Here is a 20,273-nt window from a genome sequence, read left to right as displayed (position 1 = left end):
TGCACCCTCTCAGGTTTCAGTTTCCACAAAGTGAGGGTGGGGTCGCTATGGCAACGCCATCCACAGGTCTCCCCCCCATTTATCCCATGGTCCGCCGTTCTGAGGAGTGTAGCACAAGGTTGCTACACCTGCCATCAAGCCAAAAAAAAGATTATTGGTTCAGTAAATGATGAGTTATACTTACACGACTGACATTATGTTCTGGTAATGTTATTTTGAACTTTGTTAACAAGTGTTCTTTCCCTCTGTGTCATTACTGAATGGGCATAAGGCATTGTAGTGTAATTGGGTTTGCTTTGTGTTACAGAAAAGGAGAAGACTTCAGAGTCTTTCTTAAACTTAATGTCGTCCTCACCAGTCAGTCCTTTCAGTCTCTGTAGCTGCCATAGCCCTGATATACAGTTACATTTGATGAGGAATACCTCTGTTGCAAAGACTACAGAGTAGCCGCCGTAGCTGCGATTCCACTCCTTTAAGTGCCATAAATCAAGCTTAATGGCTTGTGTTTCACTTGCATGGTTGTAACCTGGAGCATATTTTTACACTTTCTATTTTAAGTCTATTTTCTTCTCACCAATAGTTTTAACAACTGTGATCACTTATTTGACTGAGTGCACAGCTGAACGCTTTGTAGCCTCTGACATTGGACTACTACTGCTGCTGATGTGCTACTGCTGTAGGACAAGGACAAAACATCACATTGTAGGATTTTTAGTAGAAAGTGGTGCCTGGATTTTCTTGTTCTGGGGCAGTCGTGGATCAGCGGTTAGGGTATCGGACCCGTAACCGGTGGGTCGCTGGTTCGATTCCCCGTACCGGTGTCCATGGCTGAGGTACCCTTGAGCAAGGTACCTAACCCCCACTGCTCCCCGGGCGCTGCACGCGGTCGCCCACTGCCCCCCCCCATTTCGTTGGAGTGAGTTCCCTCCAATGACAAGATATGTCACTTTCTTTCTTTCTTTGGGTTGGATGCTGCATTTTTTTTTTTTTTTTCGGTTCATGAATTTTACTCCCAAATTTCTGACATTTGAAGAGAATAAGATGGCAGATGGTGAATGCAGGAGACAGTGAACAGCCTCACACACAGCAGGAAAGCTGCTGTGAAATCAAGCTCTGGATAAGGTATTTTATAATTACATGCTGCAATATAAGGGTGTATGTGAAGTGATGACTTAATAACACACTGCCCTGTTTTGGGGAATGTTCACTGATCAGGATATTGCTTTGTTGGCATAAAAACATTGGAAATCTTTTATCAAGCAATAACATAAATGGGATTGTGTTGCATTCTGTTTTTTGATGTGTATATTATGGCTCTCTTATCTTGTCATTGTTTAAAAATCGTACAGCCTGCTTGATTAACAGTTTTTATTGAAAGAAGTAGCCTTTTTTTTTTTTGTTTTTTTTAAACTCTTAAAATCTTATTACTGTCTGCTGACAGTTATGGGTTATTATCCCAGCAGTCACGAGCTTCTCTTTGATCATGTTGTAAACATTTTTCTGGGTGTCACACTGTCATCTTAATTTCTGGATGGATCAAACACTTCCCTCATGGCCATGTGCCATTGCCATTTCACCAAACTAGTTTAACAAGTGCTTGACGGTCTACCTGTTTTGTTTAGTCAAATTAGAGATTTGCGTGCTCTTCTAATAACTGGGTTCAACGTTTATTTTATAAGACACAAGACACCAGCATGATCTGTAGTTGACAAAATGTAACAGGTAGTAAGAATTCATGGATAAAATAATGTGTTTATTATGTAAAGTAAAATGAGACCCAATTAAATAAGTAATCATGTTGTGGTGGAAATATGTGACCAAATCCCCACCCAGCAGCCTTACCAGGCCTGGGAACTGCGGTCAGTCAGTTAGCTCCCCTAAGCTAGTGCAAAACAATGAGAAGTAGATAAATTAGAGGAAGAAGAAGAATCAGCTTTATTGACAGTATATATATTTTTACGTACACACACTGAATTCATCTTCTGCATTTGACCCATCCTTAGTTGAACACACACATGCAACACCTGACAAATGACATGCAGTGAAACACACACAGGAGCAGTGGACAGTACTGTCAGGCGCCCGGGGAGCATGTTGGGGGGTCAAGTGCCTTGCTCAAGGGCACATCAGCCGGCTAATGGGGGGGCATTTTTCTCATTAATCACTGCACCACCACCACGGCTGCCCCCCTTGAGCCATTAACCTGTTGTACATAAATACAGTCCAGAAAAAATAAGTAGCCTGCCCTTTTTAGTTTTAGATGTTACCTAGTGAATGATCAAACTTGGCTTGCTAGCTCTTCTCCTTAGTTGCTCAGCTAACAGGAGCTAGCAGATTAGCACTAGCAGGAAGGGAATGGACAAAAAGCCTCTAGACTTTAACGAACGGTAAAGTAAGTAACAGTTTTACAGTAATTACGCAAAATGCTCACAACTCTAATAAATCCCTCCTTATTGTGACACAATGTATTTTTGATAATTTCTTTGTGGTTTATGAATATAAAACGGAGTGGTTTGTTTCTAGCTAAATGATATAGTGTGTCTGGTCTGAAAATCAAAGTCCTGCACAATGGAGTTATTTCTATGACATTTTGTGGCAGAGAAATGGGGATCCCTTTTCCAATTAGCTCATACTTATAACACCACATGGCTGCATAATGTTTCCTTGCCAGGTTTTGACTACAGATGTAATAAATATGTGTGACAGTACTAGTTTATCAATTGTTCATTGTTGATACAGCTACCCTCCCTTCCTCTCTGTTTTGCATATTCAGTGACATCTGCCACTAAATCTCTCCATCGGCAAATGCTGATCTTCCTGCCATCCAGCGTTGCTGAAATAATGCCAGAGCGCGGGTCAGCACTCAAGTCAATATTTGTTCATGGACAGCGCCTTCTGGGCCGGGGCTGTCTGTTTATAAGAGACGGTTAGTGGTGTTTAGAACTCATACTGATTAAAGATCAGTATTATTATTGCTTATGTGGACTGAGTGCAGTGTTTATAGTCATTTAGGTCCACGAAACTGATTACATTAATCCTGTAATTTGTGGCTGTTATGGCTCTGAAAACAAATCTTAATTTTGATGTACTGCCTAAGTTTTCATTACAAGTCATAAATGCCTGTTTGCCAAGTTATTGTTGAACAGAGCCGTGGTAGAGGAATAATTCGTGGGAACTGTCTGGAGGCAGCCAAACTGTCTTAGTAGGACAGAGAGAAAATGAACTGTGTCAAAAAAGTGTCAAAAATAAGATAAGAAGATAAAAGTTATGTAGGCATATTCTTATACTGAAACAAGTTTGGGAATCTCGTGCTCTGAAAGTATTTGGCACCTGTTTAGAACTGTCAGTACAAACTTGCAAAAACATTTTTGGCTAACAAAACATGGCTTGTTGTAAACGATAAAACTGATACTGAATAATTTCGACAGAATTGTTTTTCTGTTTTCTTCCCTCCCTCTTCTGAATCGTACCCAAAGGTGACATTGAAAATTCCCAGAATACCTGCCCGGGAGGATCCCCACTTCCAGCAAAACAGAGAGCAACCATAATGCCACAGTGTTTCCAGTGGAATGTTACCGCTATTGTCGACCAGGATGACTCCCACTGGGAAGACAACCCCCCTCCTCACGCCCTCACCCCTCCACTGCCAACACAATATAATGTGTTGCATTCTACCTATGAAGGCATGCCATTGTTTTCATAGCCTATGACCCGGTGACTGAGAGCTGAGGCCAAGATAATGAAAAGGATTGCACGGAAGTCATTAGTTAGTCCCACAGTTAATACAGCTTCCTCCATTCAGCGACGGCTGGGAATCCTCACTTTTATTTTTTTCAAATACAGTGCATACTCGTGTGAGGGTTTGGTATTTAGAAATAAAAATCTATGAAGCTATACCATTTTCATATTAACAAATATCCATCACTTTCTCTGCTTACTGTCATTTGTATTGGCATGACAAGAAACAAAATATGCGCTCATCTTATGGAAAATTATATAACTAGGGTTGGAACTAAATATTATTTTCATTGTTGATTAATCTGCTGCTTATTTTGAGTATTGATCCGTTTCTGGGTACCCGAGGTAGTGCTTTTAATATGCTTATTTTGTCAGACTAACGGTTCGAAACCAGAAAATGATGATCATTTATCATAAAAGCTGCAGATTCATTATGTTAAAGTGTTTTATTGTATGATCATAGCAAATTCAAAAGCAATTCACAGTTATGAATAAAAGAGATGTGTTTGTGTTTGTGCTTGCTGTTTAAATGACTTAAACATCCGATTGCTGTTGAAGTTGACTGCCTTATACAAATGCAAAACGAGCACCTTCTAGTACATCATTCAGCTGGGTTTATCAGTGGATACATTTTAGGGCGTTTCTCAGAATATTGTTTTGCTGCTCATGTCATCTTGTGGTCAGTTTGGTTAGTAGTTGACCATCTAGAAAATACCCACACTCTTAAATCTATACCATTCGGTTTACGCCTGTTTTTCCTGAAGCTGTATGTTTTATTTAATGAAAGTGTGTGTTTGGTGGTCTGGCAAGGTGGCTCCACCTCCACAATAATACATTGCAGCGATTCTTGAATAGGCAGTTTATCATAATATAGAGTGGGTAATTACACATGGTCTGTCTAAAGTTTTCTTCTCTTCTCAGCGCTGAAAGAAAGACATGCCTCACAGATTGTTCTGTGCACGTATGTGCAAGGCTGGGTATTATACTTCTGTTACTGAGAGCAAAAAAAACTTGTGGAAGGAAATGTCTAGACAGACTATTTAGTTTAGACTGCTTGTGCTTGGGCAGTATTGAACTTTTGGCTATTTTGTTGAGATTTGTTAACACCTTTTTTTTTTTTTTTAAATCACAGATGTTTGCTCCAAAGATAGATAATGAGGCTCTCTTATGCTTGTTTGAAAGGTTTATCCTTTGTGGGTCGTGGCGTGGTGGCTGAATTTGGCGTGTCACCAGCTCTATCTACTCTTTTCTCTCTTTGTTCTAATATTTCCTCATTGCTTCCCCCATGGGAATAAATTAGACTTTCAAATGTGGGACTGAAGTGGCATGTGGACGGCATTGAGTGCTGTCGATGAGGAAGCCCTGGGCTGCTAACAAGATGAGAAGAAGAGAAGGGTTTCCTTTTGGAAGAGTTTTGTGCCTCATCGCTACTGTCGTCCAGCCCCCCAATAGGCTCCCCCTTTCCTTCCTCACACACACCTTTTTATCTCTCTGTCTCCTAGTGGAACAAATCATTTATCTGCCGCCCTAATGGGATTAGTCTTCACTCTCTGCCTCCCTCCTTCTCCTCCTTCCTCTCGTCTTCTTTCTTTTCTTTCACTGAAGTCCATCCTTGAGTTTGTCTCTTGTGAGGCTTTGCCTCTGGCAAAATGCAAGTGCTTCACATCAATGAAAAGCTCTGGAGAGGGAAAATTGTGAATTAATGAGGAGTAAATGGAGGCTTTTAGAGCTTTGGTCCCCTCATTTGGCCTCTTACTGTTTACTGAACTTGTTGCTTATATTTCTGTTGGTGTAATCTGCGCTGAATGCCAAATAAACTCTTAATCGCTGCAGGGTACCTTATCAACACAAGGTGTCGCAGAGACTGAGCAGGGACAACGGTGAGTCCCCCAGATTAGCATACTCCATATCCCTGATGACAAATGACGCTGAAGCCCGTTAATCAGGCCTAACCACTGATGTCACCACAGTAAGCAGTTCAGTTCCTGAAGTTGCATTGATTAACAATGAGGCCAGCTGAGAGCACGCTGAGAGGTTCACAAAAGCCAACCAGCGTCATGGCCAGCTGGGGACGAAGTGGTCAACAGATGGACATGAATATATTTTACGTTACATTTAAATTAAATGTCTTTGTCCTGTGTTTTTTTTTAACAGATCAAAAAATCTGTAAAAATAACATAATTACTCTCGCACCCGAAAGTGGCACAGTGAAGTTCATTTTCTGTATGGCCCAAACTCGTCAACACTGACTTTTATAATAAAATGCGAAGCTCTGCAGACCTTTTGATAGTGTGTCACCTTTTTTCCATCCATAATCTGATTTATATTTTGAGCTTGAGTACCCAATTGGAGCTCAGACTGTCTGTCCTGAGAGCCAGGAACACATTAGCACAACTTATTCAGTCACAGCAGTTATCTGAGCTTCCATTTTCACAGCTCTGTGTTGCTTTCCCCTAAGATTTTGCTCTCAGTGTTATACATGATTTCTTTCAGTGAAAGCTAGTGTGTTACCTAGTTGGCAAGTATGTCGATTTGGTTGCAAATGGGACAGTAAGTTAAGTAAGCAAGACGTATTTTGCAATTGAAGCCGTTCCTGTTTTGTTAAGTTTAAACTCTGTTAAGATAGTATACTTTTTGTTGTTATTTTTATTTTTCCTCTGTGCCCCTATTGGACCTAACGAGATGAAATTCAGAATAGACATAACGTGAAACCTTTTTGAAAATTGCTTTTTAGTATCTTATTCTGCTTTAATTGTGATTTAAAATTGCTTATTACGTGCTTGGTCCTCACATATGTACACATTCCTCGTCACCTGTTGTCCACACGGTCACTTGATGTCTTCTGTTCGTGTCTCAGTGATCATGAGATTTTGATCAGTTGAAATGCCAACTGCTTTCAGAAGCCGTGCGGTTTAATGATTCAGATAAAACATTCAGTGGAAAACGTCTTATCTTACACAGGTCGTTTTCATGCTCATCTCGCGGTCGAAAGCCCCTGAGGCTGGTAGGTTTTGTTTCCGGTACCTGGACCATGGCACAGCTGGGCCTGCAGCTCTCAAGGGAGTGCTGATTGATTTTGAAAGAGAGCTCCATAAAACCATATCCTGTGTCTGATATGTTTTGTCAGAAGGCGGATGACGGTGGTGGGAGCTGACCTTCCCCATGAGAGAGTGATGTCATTTATTTAGCTTCATGTAAAAATCAGGGATTTAAAGAGAGGAAGGGGAGCGAAATCCCCTCAGTGACGTGCTGATGAGCAAGTGACAGAATATGTACTCTTTGTTAAAATACTGCTGCTCTGTCACAGAACTGCAAAGGCACATGAAGAGATGATAACCTTAATAAAGCATCAATGCTTATGATAAATGCTTTTAGGTCAGCTAGAGAAAAGAGTGTGATAATTGGCTAGGGAACAACATGGCAAAACTGATGTGTGTGTAATGATGTTTGCAGAGCTACTGTGACCCTGCGAACTGGTTTATCTTCATCTCTACAGCCTCTGTGGCTTCTATTCCTTGGCTCTCTTCCATTGAAAGCTTTAGACGTGTTGACTCTGTTGACCTAAACACATGAGTTGTGTTCAGACACGCTCCTGGTGTAGTGCTCTACACTTAACACCATTTAGAGTGTATTGACGTAAAATGTTTGAACCGTGTATGGACCTCAAAGTTTCTATAGTGGGACAACGTGTTCACTACTGTTTGCTGCTTTGTATGCGATGCTTTGCCTAATTTGTTCTTGACTGCTAGTTTTTGTTCTTCGTTGCAGCATCTGTAACCCTCACTGTGTGGAGCTGGAGGAGGTCATTCTCATATGAATAAGATCAGTGTGACTCCATACAGAATGTCACGTTTTAACTGTAAGTGATGCACAGAACAGTTTTTAGGCCTGTATCAGAAAAAATAAATAAATGTGGAAGGGTTATACAGTTGTTTGACTGTATATGTTTTATAAAGCCAGTATCAATACATATGAGTCTCATTAATTGCAGTTTCTTGACTCTATGCCTATCAGGGGTGACACAAAACTGTGACTGTAATGTGTAAACAATTCAGTAATAGAAGATTGGCATCTTTTACTTAAGTAAAAGTAGTAATACACTGGACTATTGTAGAAACATGACAGAGCAACAAATGCTCAAGTATAGTGCAAGTCCTTTGATATTACAATAGTTGAGTAAATGCAATCACTTGATTACTTTTCATCACTGAAAACCCCAGCTGCTACCCACCTGTGAACCTGTGTTCTGACTCATCAGCAAACCGTAGTGATAGCTAAGGGAATTTAGAGCAGCGCTGTAGTTCTCCATATCACAGACTAGCAAGATGCCTGATCTTACCATGGTTAGATACTGCAGTTCACTCACAAAGGCTAATAGCAAAGCAAATAGTGAAAAGTGATCCCACAGCAGTGAAACAGGTCAACATTAATGCCCTGTTTTTTCTCTTGTGTTGAATTAGACATTCAGCAAAGTGGTTGTGTTTTTAAAGCTGTGTCGTCGCACCAGCTGCATGTAGTACACCAGTGTGCCCACATCTGATACATACTGACCCCCAGTTAGCGGCAGGATATCAGATTACATGCGTGCGTGACAACTTGCTGACCCCTCCCGTCATTTATATGCAGATTTAGATCATTATGTGTCCCAGAGCAGCATCTCTCTCTATATATATACATTAGTGTGACCCTCCTACTCTGCCTTTTCCTGGCAGTAATCCAGTGCAATGTGGTGTGTCACTCATTAACACCATGATTGGTCCAACAGCTAGAGTGTTCAGGGCGGAGCAAACAAAAAGTTTAATCAAGACAAATGAGGTTTGTCTGGCTCCGAAAACATTTGTGAGACAAATGATCTGCTCGACCTGCAGGCTGACAGCGTTACAGACATGTGTCGCTCATGGCTGTCATCAAATAGCAGCTTGATTGTGACCATTGTGTTTCTGTTTCTCTTTAAGGTGTTTCAGTAAAATGTTTCAGTGTGTTTTTTGGGGCTTCGGACTGAGTTTGGTGTCTGTTGGTAAAGTTGGTGAAGGAGCCTCCTTTCTCTCCTCCATGCTGTCATCAGTTTAATTAGCTTGTTGTTCATTGTCTGGCTGCTGTCAGAGGAGAAGGGCAGCAGAGGATCTCATTGGTCCGTCTCCAAAAGGTCAGCGGAGTGGGCTCACTTGGCACAAAAGCAAACATGGGTGCACTTAAGATGGGTAATTTCTCCCTTAATGCCTCTTTGAGAAAGCTGACAACAGAAGTGAAAACTTTGTAGAGTGACAGTCTCTCACTGGAGCCGCAGGGTTCATGTGAAGCTGTGCGGAGTCTTACAGACTTTGTATTTTGAGATGAAGAGTAATGGAAGAAAAAGTGGCCACATTTCTTTCTTTTTCCTCTTATCAACTCACCTCAAAATTCAGGTAATTTGCTACATTTTTGAGAGAGAGAGAGAGTCCATGTATTTGATAACTAAAGTTCATTTGTGGATTCACATTATGACCACAAGAAAATAAAAAAGATTTACAATGCATTAGTTATCTGTTAAACTCTCTGGCAGTAGGTAAGGTAATTAAAATTAATTCCACCTTAATCAGTTGCAAGATTAAAGCGATGTGCACTTTAATAAACCTGTTATTTTAATGCATTTACTGCATATTATTCTGAAAAGGGTCATTCCGCTTAAAGTGCACTTTTAACTTTAAGTACTTGATTATTATGTAATGTGTATCATAAAGCAGACATTAATCATTAACCACACAGTCCTCTTCCTCACACCTAATTCCACTGTCTGTCACATACAGTCGAAGTCTTTTTATCAGGTATTCACACACGTAGTTGAGCCCCATCTCCTGCACTGGATTATACTGGAAGGAGACAAGACAACTTTCAAAATGAAGGTGAATGTTTACCAAGCAAACATAAAACTTGATATTAATATACTGTATATGTACAATATAGACTTCTACTACTGCCATGTATTTCACAAGACAAATCATTAATTTTGGTTAAAGATTTGTGTACAAAATGCTTGTGATTCCACTGAAAGTTGATAAGGGTGGTGTTGTAATGGACTGTTTTATATTGAGAGATTTACTGCACCCGTAATGCTAAGACAGAATTTGATTAACAATCCCATGACAGTGTAAAAAGTTATTATTATAGGAATCATAAAAGCATGAGATTGTACCTAATAAAGTGGCCACTGAGAGTATGTTCGTGTAATGTAGCCCTTTTACAATAGATATGCAAGTTTTGTCCATGTGTTTTAAACAAAACTTTTGTCCACAAAATTGTCAGCTTTTTAAATGCGGTCTGGACAGATAGAGGGCCGATGGTGAAGCTGAGTATTCTTCTGAAAGGTTCAAAATGAAGCTTTGAATTTTGCAGATCGAGTCAATTGCAACACAACCACATTGTGCTGTGATCACAGTCCCAATCATCTTGACAACCTGCAGAAATGTTTTGGGTTTGGACGATTCCCCTTTGAGGAGGATCCCTAAGCATGGGGCGGTAAGCCATGGGTGGTGTTCACCAAGACATGGCTCCCCTTCTCCGCCTTAGTGACTCCACTCAAGAGCTAAACAAATATGTGGCTCCGACCTGTCCTTGGTCAAGTGCGGGCCAGACAGAGGCGGGTGGGGGAGGGGCATGAGAGGGAGGTGTTGGGGGAGGATAAGGAGAGAGAGTAGCAGCACAGACGGGGAAGCATCTCTGGGAAAATGTAACAGGCATTTTATTTTCTTTTTTTTCTTTTTTCTTTTTTTTTTTTTTGAGGCAGGGGGGTCATTAACAGGGTTTTTGTCTTATTTGAAAGTAAACTTTGTGAATGTGTGGAGTGTTTTCATACAAAATGTGATTTGTAAAGAAAAACATACATTTCTAACAATCTTTTTCCTCACTTTTCCACCGTTGCCAGTCTTACCTCTGCCCGGAAACGTCCCCAACACAGCAAAAGATTAAGAAAATAGAGACGGGGTGTCTGTAGATACCACCACACACCTCTGGTGGGTCATTAGTCTTACTGAGAGGTCATGCTGACACTTGAGCTACACAAAACCGTTTTTTAACAGAATATGAATGAAAAGTTTTTTAAATATGTTCAGACATATGTTGCACTTGCAGATTGCTTATCATAGAAAAGTGGAAAACTTGCTTTTTGGAAGTTCTGCACTCTTAGTGCCCTTTTAGTTGGGAGTGTAGTTTGAGGTTTTTATAGCAGAGCCACGTGTTCCCGGGATCTGAGCCATCATCATCCTCTTGGGGGCGCTGTTGTCAACAGAAGGAAATTGATGTGCATAGAGGAAAAAAGGTTTCAGTAGCGTCCTGAACAGAGTGGATGAAGTCCTGAATCATTGTTCAGGGCAAATTGACAGGGCTTGAAAAAAGTGCTTTTTTGGTGAAGATTGCTTACGAACTTAGTGACAGAGCAGTAGGAAATCTTTCTTCAAGCGAACAGCTTATTTAATTTTTTTTTTTTTTTTTTTTGGAGACGGTGAAAATGATTCTTATTCACTCAAGGCTTCATCTTAACACTAATTTCTGATGCATGTATCTGAAACAAGCCATTAAGCTTTTGAAATTTACCCATTTCAGAAAAGGTGCCCAGAAACAGCTAACTGGATCTTTTGCTGGAGGACAGAAAAAAAAAAAAAAAAACAACAAAAAAAACCAACAAAACCTCAGAGCCATAAATCGTAGATGGAGCACAGTGCCAGAGTGTGCCTGCCAGATTTTTAACCCACCAACCTCCAATCATCCAGCAGAATAAATCATATGTCAGTTTAATCATAACCACATCTTCTAAGAGCTTGCACGAAGAGTCTGTGAGATACGTATGGTGGGTGATGGAGGGTGAATCGGTTGAACCTGCACATTTTCTGTTTTGTTTGCATGAGAGGACTGTGCTCCTCTGGACAGGAGCTGTCAGGGTCTGTGGTTGAACCAGAGGAAGCACATTGCTAAATCAGAGACACGGCAGTCAAACACACCTTTCTGTAGTGTGGTCTCCTGGGTTGCTGAGGAGGGGGGGCTGACAAACACGTTCATTGTTCATTCTAGTTTATTTTTATCGGGCCACAAGAGCAGTCTCTCCGATAGACTGTGACGTCTGATATCGTTCATAACCAGTTCTAATATGCAGTGTTCAGCAACATGGACTTTTATATGGAAAACAACAGCAAAGACTGAAGGAGCTGCACAAATTAAATTATACCAACCATAAAAATGAACAGTGGCAAACAGTCTCTGAGTGTGAACATTTTGCAACATTGGTCATCGTTCCTAAATTTTTCTTCAATTTAAATGAAAGCTATATTGTTACATCATAAAATATATTCTATAAAAGCACACTGAGATCGTTTTCTTTAGTTTAAAGAAACATTTGACATTTAATGACATAAGCTGTAGATGGTCAGTGCTGCAAAAATCTTCTTTTCTTCTTTTTCTTCCCTAAAATGTCCGAACAGGATTAGACTTACTTAATGCTGCAACAACAACAAAACATTTTTATTGACTAATCTGTGAATTATTTTCACAAATAATTGTTGGGCAAAAAAGCGCATCCCAGTTTCCCCGAGCCCAAAGTGACATCTTCAGATTACTTCTTTTGTCCAGCCAACAGTCCAAATTTGCTGTCATAAATTACAAAGAGAAGCTCAAACCAGCCAATGTTGGACTAAATGATTAATTGAAAAAATAATCTACAGATTGATCAATAAAATAATCAGTAATTGCGGCTTTGCTGACTGCTTCTTACACACTTAAACCTGCCGTGGCCATGAACAGTTAAATAAATGACCTGATTTTTGCCTTTCATAAGCAGTAGATTCAGCAGAGTTTGGAAGTTTGTGCTCTGATACTCGAGTTTGTTCCTGTCTTGTAATAACAAGGTTCCTGTCCTGGACACACACATTGTCCGCTGTTTTCTGAAAGAGATATTATGAGGTGGAAACGGTCAGACAGAGGAATGAACATAATGACGGGCATGCGTGTATAATTTCTTTGACTTCCATAATTAAGCAAACGCTTGTCCTTCGTGGATGCTATGTTTATCCTCCTGCACGGGGCCTGCGGCTGCGCCGGAGGACCAATAGCAGGGAGTTGAAAGTGATCGCTCCAGAAATAACTCGATGTGTGATTATACAGCAGCAGGGCTGGCTGAAGGTTGACTCATCCTTTCACTTTATGGACTTTAGTACTCCTCTTGTTTTGTACCGCTTGTGATTATAAATACTCTTTAAATCAAGACTTGGGACAGGATTTCACTTTTGGAGAACTGTTGGTTTGGTGGACAGTAGTTTATTTTAGTTATGTTGCGAGAGGTCCCTTTGATGAACCCATCTGTAGAGGTACGGAGCCCAATTCCACATCTTTCACGCATCACATTGGTTACAACAGATACAGGTCTTCCAGGAGAGAAACACTTGGAGAAACGACATGTAAAATGCAGTATACTTGGTGTACAAACTGAGCGGTGGTTGGCCTTGAGTAGGGTCACCATGAGGCTGACATTTGTTGATCTGAGCGACTTGTTTTGACATCTGTTAGATGAATTGCAATTGATGGGTCACTCTTCATTTACTTCCATCAGTGGCTGTGGAAAAAAATGGTGTGTCTTATTCAGAATAGTGTTGATGTAGACATTTAGTATGTCAGAAAGAGATGTCCCAGTACCCAGTATGCCAAACGCACTATGCCAGAAATACCAGGATATTTTACTGCATCTGGCTGCATTTTGCAACATGAAAACCAACATGCTGCTCTGACTATTGTGACCCACAGTCCCCTGCGCAGTGGATGATGGGCCACATCAACTGAACCAATGAGAGAGCACAGACGGATGATAGCTTGTCGACAGATGACAGAAGCTCAAATGATATATGATTGTGCATTCAAATAAGTGCAAAATTGTGTTTGGATACACCAGTATGATTAGTACTTTAATATATGGGCCATAATAGACTGTGATGGGCATAGGAGCATCATTATCTCAAAGTAGTGTGTATATAGCAGTACTTAATAAAAGTGAAAAAGGAAAAGTGTGTGATTTGGATTGCAGCGTAAGACTTTTTTAAAACAAGTTTTTTTAAAGACGAAACCGAGAGGCAAACTGTCAATGGGAAAATGAGTCATTCCCATGTTTTTTAGTGGGTTTGCCACTGTTTAGAAAACATGTACATAGGCTAATTTCCTGAAACATTTAAGGAATATGGTCTACATAGAAAAGAGGTTTCGTTTTAAGCTTCTTTTTCTTTAGCTTCCTCATCCACCTGAAGATGGGCAGTCTTCACTTTAAACCACTTGGATATAGCTGGCAGTGTTTTCTTTCTCTGGCCTCAAGACTCATAAAGTACATCAAAGGGAAACGAACCCTCGGACAGCACGCTGGGGTCAGTGACTCAGCTTACACTGTCCAGCATTGAGGTGTCTGGCCTCCTCGCCCAGTCTGAGTCGTCAATATAGTCTGCACAGAAGCAAAGCTTCAAAGGCATTTGAGGGCCAGATGCAGAGCTGAGACAAGTAGCCACTGCTTGTTCTGTAGTTATGCACGTACAGGAAACATACAATACTCTGTGGAATTACGTGGAGCTTTGGTTGTCATTTTCTGTTCCTACTCGGATGCTCCTGAAGAAAATGACTGTGCACGATGTTGATTATCCACCGAAAGATGAAGTGCACCACATGCCATGGCACGCACAGCTTACTTTTTCATGCCTCTGAATCCTTTCTGATGCTCTGAATCAAAACATCCCAGTTCCTCTGGAGGCTTTTTCCATCCATTACAGCTGTGTCCTCAGCTTTTATTAGGGGAAAACAAGCCTGTTGAATATTCAGCGCAGCGGGTTTGCTGCCTTTATGGCTCTCTCTTAACTTCTCCGGCTGTTTACTGTTGAGGCACAAGTTATCAAACTTGAGCTTCTACAGTGGAAAATGTGAACTGTCACGCCGCATCCTGACGAAGATGTCAGTGTTTTTAATGAAGCTCACTTTGTATGGTAAACACATGGGCCTAGACACACCACGTGAATGTTTTGACAATAACAGTGCTGATTGATTGAATAAATAGTGGAATAATTTTCTCATTCTCATTTTATTATTAAGAAACGTTATTGATCTTTTACAACAAAATTGTTCTGCATTTTTTCCTCCTGAGCAGTGGGAACCTTAAACTCTTGATCTCGCCTTGATTTCAGTGCAGCTTTGAGCTTTGGGCTAATTAACTGATTTCTCACTGTGTGGTTTAAAGCTGAAGTGAACCATCTTTAGCAACCACAATTTCTTTATCTCGATAATTTAGTCCTTCATATTAGTAATTCATACTCTCAGGACTAACACTTGTAACACTGTGTTGCCTAATTGTAAAATTGTAGAAACTAGTCAATAATTTATCTTTAATTGATAAATTACTTAGTGTTAAAATTAACTAATTGTACATTCTAAAAATAAATTTACATCTGTTGACTTCATGACTTTGACATAGAGAAAAAGCCTAATATGATGACTGTGTATGATGACTTGTCAGATCGCATCTGTTTTTGTTTGTCTTGCCTGTCGAGTCTGTCGCATCACAGTAAATCATTTAGGCGGCTTGGCCTTTGAACACCGACACGCGCCTCCCTGTGGAGAGGAACCTGAGCTGAGTCACTGTAAATCTGTTGACCTGCACCTGCAGCTCCTGTCACACCTGTGCACGCTGGAAGATATACGTGCTCCATGTTTCATATTTATGTAACAGCTGAGAGCCAACAAAACAAGTACTTCTGGTTTGTGACTGCAAACGTGTTTGCCTTGTTTTTCTATTTAAGTTCTTTAGTCTTGTCACGCTCTTGACTCCTACTTGGATCAGACCAGGCTACTTTTAAATCTGTTTGTGCTGTACAGTGAAGAGTGAATCATGGTGAGTTTTTGTCTCGTCTTTGTTCGAGCTAAATGGGAATGTCTTTGGGAAGTCTTTGGGAGTGATAGTTTGGTTTACCCTGTGAATATGATTGAGTCATATGATGCCACAGTGTGACAAATACGAGACTTTGGATTCTGGCAACAGCTTTTAAGCCAGTTTATTAGGGAGTTTTTCCTTGCCACTGTCCGCTTGCTCGAGGGTTCAGGCTCTGGGTTTCTGTAAAGCACCTAGAGACAATTTTGTGAGTGTACATGTGTGTGTTCTCACCAAGGCCATTTATTTCTATCCAAGGTGAGAAAGATGCTGAGGCACTGTTGATGGTTTGATGGGTAAATCTGTTAGCAGTACGTAGGTGTGGGTGATGAGGCCCAAAAAAATTATCACAGTCTAATTAATCACAATCACAATGTCCAATCCAAATTGGGATCTCTTTCTCTTTCAGTTTTGAAATGCCCTCTAGACTGCAGCCAGACTTGAAATAGCCTGTGAATTACAACATTTTCACTATAAAAACACAGTATTTCATTAATGATGGTTCTTGTATGGCACATGCTATTTTAGCTATAACTCACATTGGATTACCAAGGAAGAGTCACGTGATAATTTGTCCAATCAGCATAGCTTTTTGGTTGGCTGGATCACTCCTTTGGTTTGTTCAGGTTTAGATCTGCTCACCAGTGTGTTTATGTTATTAAGTCTAAACAGAAGCAACAGGACATTAAATATCACAGTCTCTGCAACTTGTTGTAGGATGCCTTCAAGATGGATCTCGAAAACAATAAATAAATAAAAAAATTTCACACCCGTAGCATTCTGTAACATTAACCTTGGTGCGGAGGAAAATAACGCTTGCATGTACAGACTTTTTGGTGTCACTCCACATAGTGATCGTCAGTAACTGCACAAGCTTTTCTGGGTTTAGTTTTAGTAACTGGTGAGCAAATAAAAATGACCTGGAAGTAGTTTAGTCAGAAGTAAGAAGGCATTTAATTACCGAATATTCAGTTTACAATTATGTAAAGCAGGAAATGCAACAAAATCTCACTGAAAAGGCTGGAACCATCTGAGATCGTTTTGTTGATTAAGTAAGTGACTGAAACGTTGAATTGTTACAATCGAGAATCGTTGAGGCTCCAGTTCATTGTGTTTATGTTATTGATCATCAGTAATATCCAAATGTATTGTTAAAGGAAATGTACATTTACTTGAACACAAGTGCAGAACAAATTTTCACCATCATAGAGCGAAATGTGTAAACTTAAGATCTCCTGACGCACTTGAACATGTCTCTTACGTTGAAAGCTGTGAAAGATTTGGTGATACCAGCTTTTTGTTTTCTGTCCGTCTTCACTTTCAGCTGCTACGTTGCTGCATCAGTTAATCTGTAACGTGAAAAGATTTTCCATTACGTTCTATTGTTTGCCTCATTAGGTGCTTTTCAGCCACGAGCTGAAGGTCAGCGCAGGCTGAAAAGTGACCACAGGTAGTTAACCACATTAGCTCGCCATGCCCTTCACCTGGAGACCCAGGGCAGGGGCCGTTCTACTCAAACAGCCTAAAGTCCTGTTTCCTCTTATAGGACACAGATCGTTTGGCTGTCATTTGAGGAAGTTGTCTAATCTTAGCCGCGAAACTTACCCCTCTTGCTAAGAGCACTGTTGGGTATGGGCTCGTTGTGGGGAGCTTGTGGAATCAGTCGTGTTTGCTACCTGCGCGCTGTGGGGGGCAGTTAGAATGAGAGTTACAGGTAAGCTGCATGAGCTGATTGTTAGGACAGCAGATCTCTGTACTGGTGAAGGCTAACATGTACCAGCCAAACAAACGGGCCAGCGCACAGCTGTGGATCACTGCCTGCTGTAGGTTTGACAGGGCGCTTTGTGCGGTGGCCCGTTGAACAGGATAATGCTGCAGTTTAGTTTTCACTCTTTAACCTCACGTGATCCCAAGGACACAAATGCTGAAAAACAATTCTTCAAGCATCTGTTGGATAAAAGGCTCAGAAATGTAATGTAATGTAATAACCCTCAGAGCTTGTTTTAAACTCAGAGATGCATATTGTATTATATCATATTATATGCTATTAAAGCGTTAAAAAGGTTTCAAGGTGAGTCCAGTCAGTTTTACTGAGTTATGTGACAAGCTGAAAGCTCCTGTTTTCTTGAGGGTATTCATAGAAATGCTGAGATAAATTATGAGTGAAAACATGAGTTCCTCAGTGTCCTTAATTGAATGTCATGAATGTGTTTCAGAAAAGAGAGAAAATGTGCAGATTAGTCCTTTAAAGTCTTAGTTGGACAGGATGCTTCATTGTTTTCAACTTTGAAAATGTACCAGGTTCCAGTTTCCTTGCATACAATCCACAGCTCACCCATGTGGCTTGCAGGTCGTCTCAGATAAACTCCCATCTTCTCTTTTAAAATAGCTTTTACAAAAAGCAGTACAACTCCTGGTTAATACAAGAATGAAATAGTAAAGCCTTGAAGGATACAAAATTATAGCGGATCTTGAAGCCTTCAACTGCCAGCTAGTGACAGACTTCCTGAATAAGTGATGAGAGTGTAATCATCCCTGTTCGGTTTTGTGTTTGAAGTTTTCTGATTTCTCATTTTCTGGTTTCATGATATATCTGAGGAATTTCCTGTCCCTTCCTTCAGGTTCACTTTCTTGCAGCTCATGGAACCGGACACTTGGGAGATGTTTGGTCAGTCGAACGTTTGTTTCTCTTGTGTGTTCTTGTTCGTGATGTATCTGCATGACGTTGGCAAGGAGAGCTTGGGTTTGGGTTGATGTTAGGTCTACGTACTGTATGCACGTGAAAGCAGGGTCAACATGAAATATTTTCACTTGGTATGTGGAATTTGCTTTTAGAAGAATGTGCACGACATGACATCTTGACCTTTTGCAGATACTTCTGAAAATATTTATGCATTAGTAGAATCTTCCGCACTGTTTGTGTTTTTTCCAAAATAAATTGTCCTTTAGTATTTCTATTTAGTAAAAAACTTTCTTTTTTTGCACAGTGGCGAATGTACTCCCAGCCAAATGTGGGGGAGGGTAGCTCAGAGGAGGAGGAGGAGGGGCTTCAGACTGTTTGGCTGGTAGACCAGTCCAGTGTGCTCTGTAAGAGTAGGTTCATATCTCGTTCTTCTCTGTATCAGATCTATAATCGGTCCTGGGGACGACAGGCAGCTAGGATTTAGACACAAGCTTAATGACATAGCTGCACTGCTTTATTTGGTTGCGTACTGTAAACAGGGAATTACATGTGGTGCAGAAAACTGGCCTGCAGAGTGACCTTTCAGGTGTTCTCTCAGAAGGCTTTTGATGTGCAGTCATTTGTGCCTCTTAGAACTTTGTGAGCCATCATGAAAATCACCGAGCAATTATTTGATTTTGTGCACCAACCTGACAAAGTACTTTAGATTTGCTTTTTTTTTCTTTTTTTGAAACTGCATTAGTTGCTACATTGTACATTGCTTCTCTTGGATTATAATGGTTAACAAAATACAAGGTGACCTGATAATATTTTTCCAGTTTGTAGTGGAAAACAAACAAACAAAGCATAAAGTCGCTGATCCCTGAGGTTCTCAAAACAATGGCGAGCAGTAGTACATTTAACAAAAATATGCTGTAAACATGCAAATGTGTTTTGGAATCTGTCTGATTATCCTTAATGACCCTCTTAAAGACCACTAGGGGGCTTAGATCCCACTTTGTTGGGCCAGTGGTCAACAGGACAAGAATCTGAAGTCAGTTATGCTGAGCTCATCCAGTGTCTTAAAGGGCCTGGGTCTCTCTGAGCACCCTTGCATGCATCTTTACTCCTCCAGATGCTCATTTAACAAACCAGTCCTCTCTGTGGCTCGTGGAGTCGACTTTTTCCCCTCATGTTGGCTCCTTTTTAATAAAGGAGAATGGCTCTTTTGTTCCTGCCCATAATGTCTCCATTGATGATGTCCAGACCAGTGCACACAGGACCTCTTATATTCATAAATGTCAGATGCAAAGACACCTGTGAAGAAGCAGAGGTCAGCACCGTTGATCACAGAAAGTGGGCTTCAGCTTTCACCAGAAATGTTGCATGGCGACCTCCCGTGTACTCTATGGAAAACTTGTTTTTCTCTGTTAAACTTTACATCTGTAAAGATGACAAACATAATTTAATGTCAACAGGTGAAGGCCCTTAAGGTTGCCATAAATTCAAGATTTTGATTGGCTGGTTTTTGCTGTGATATTTTTTAAACAAAATGCTCATGTTTACCTTGTTAGATTGATAATAGGGACGTGTGTGCATGTGACTAACTTGATATGTGAGTAAATGTTTCCTTTTGTGCTTTTGTCTCAGGTTGCATGGTAATCTGGACTTGATGCATGGCAGTTGCATGACCGCAGTGAGCCTTGTTGCGGGACTGAGAGCACACAGCTGCAGCCATGGCTCAAACCATGCACATGAATGGCAACGGCCCAGGTAACCAACTCTTTGTTACATTCTTCTCATCAGGTGTGGTTCCATTTTTTATTATTTTTGTACTGGTGCTGCTGCTGCATGTCAAGTTTTTTTTTTTTGGTAAGAGAAATTAGAATTTCTCTCTGCCACATCTGTCATGCTTATCAGACTGAGTCATCATGGTCATATTGATTAGTAGGAATC

At 40.6% G+C, this 20,273-nt stretch overlaps 1 protein-coding gene across 1 annotated transcript in view; it reads left to right on the top strand.

Annotated features, from left to right (window-relative positions):
- kank1a (KN motif and ankyrin repeat domains 1a) overlaps nt 1-20,273 on the top strand; it is a 51,626-nt gene that overhangs the window by 10,383 nt on the left and 20,970 nt on the right. Inside the window, exon 2 of the mRNA XM_046385985.1 lies at nt 19,968-20,090. Within this exon, the coding sequence (XP_046241941.1) occupies nt 20,054-20,090 (37 nt within the window). The 5' untranslated portion in view covers nt 19,968-20,053. The remainder of the gene's footprint in view (nt 1-19,967; nt 20,091-20,273) is intronic.

Source organism: Scatophagus argus, chromosome 4 (assembly GCF_020382885.2).
Source record: "Scatophagus argus isolate fScaArg1 chromosome 4, fScaArg1.pri, whole genome shotgun sequence".
NCBI lineage: Eukaryota > Metazoa > Chordata > Actinopteri > Scatophagidae > Scatophagus > Scatophagus argus.
This window is presented reverse-complemented; position numbering and strand designations above follow the sequence as displayed.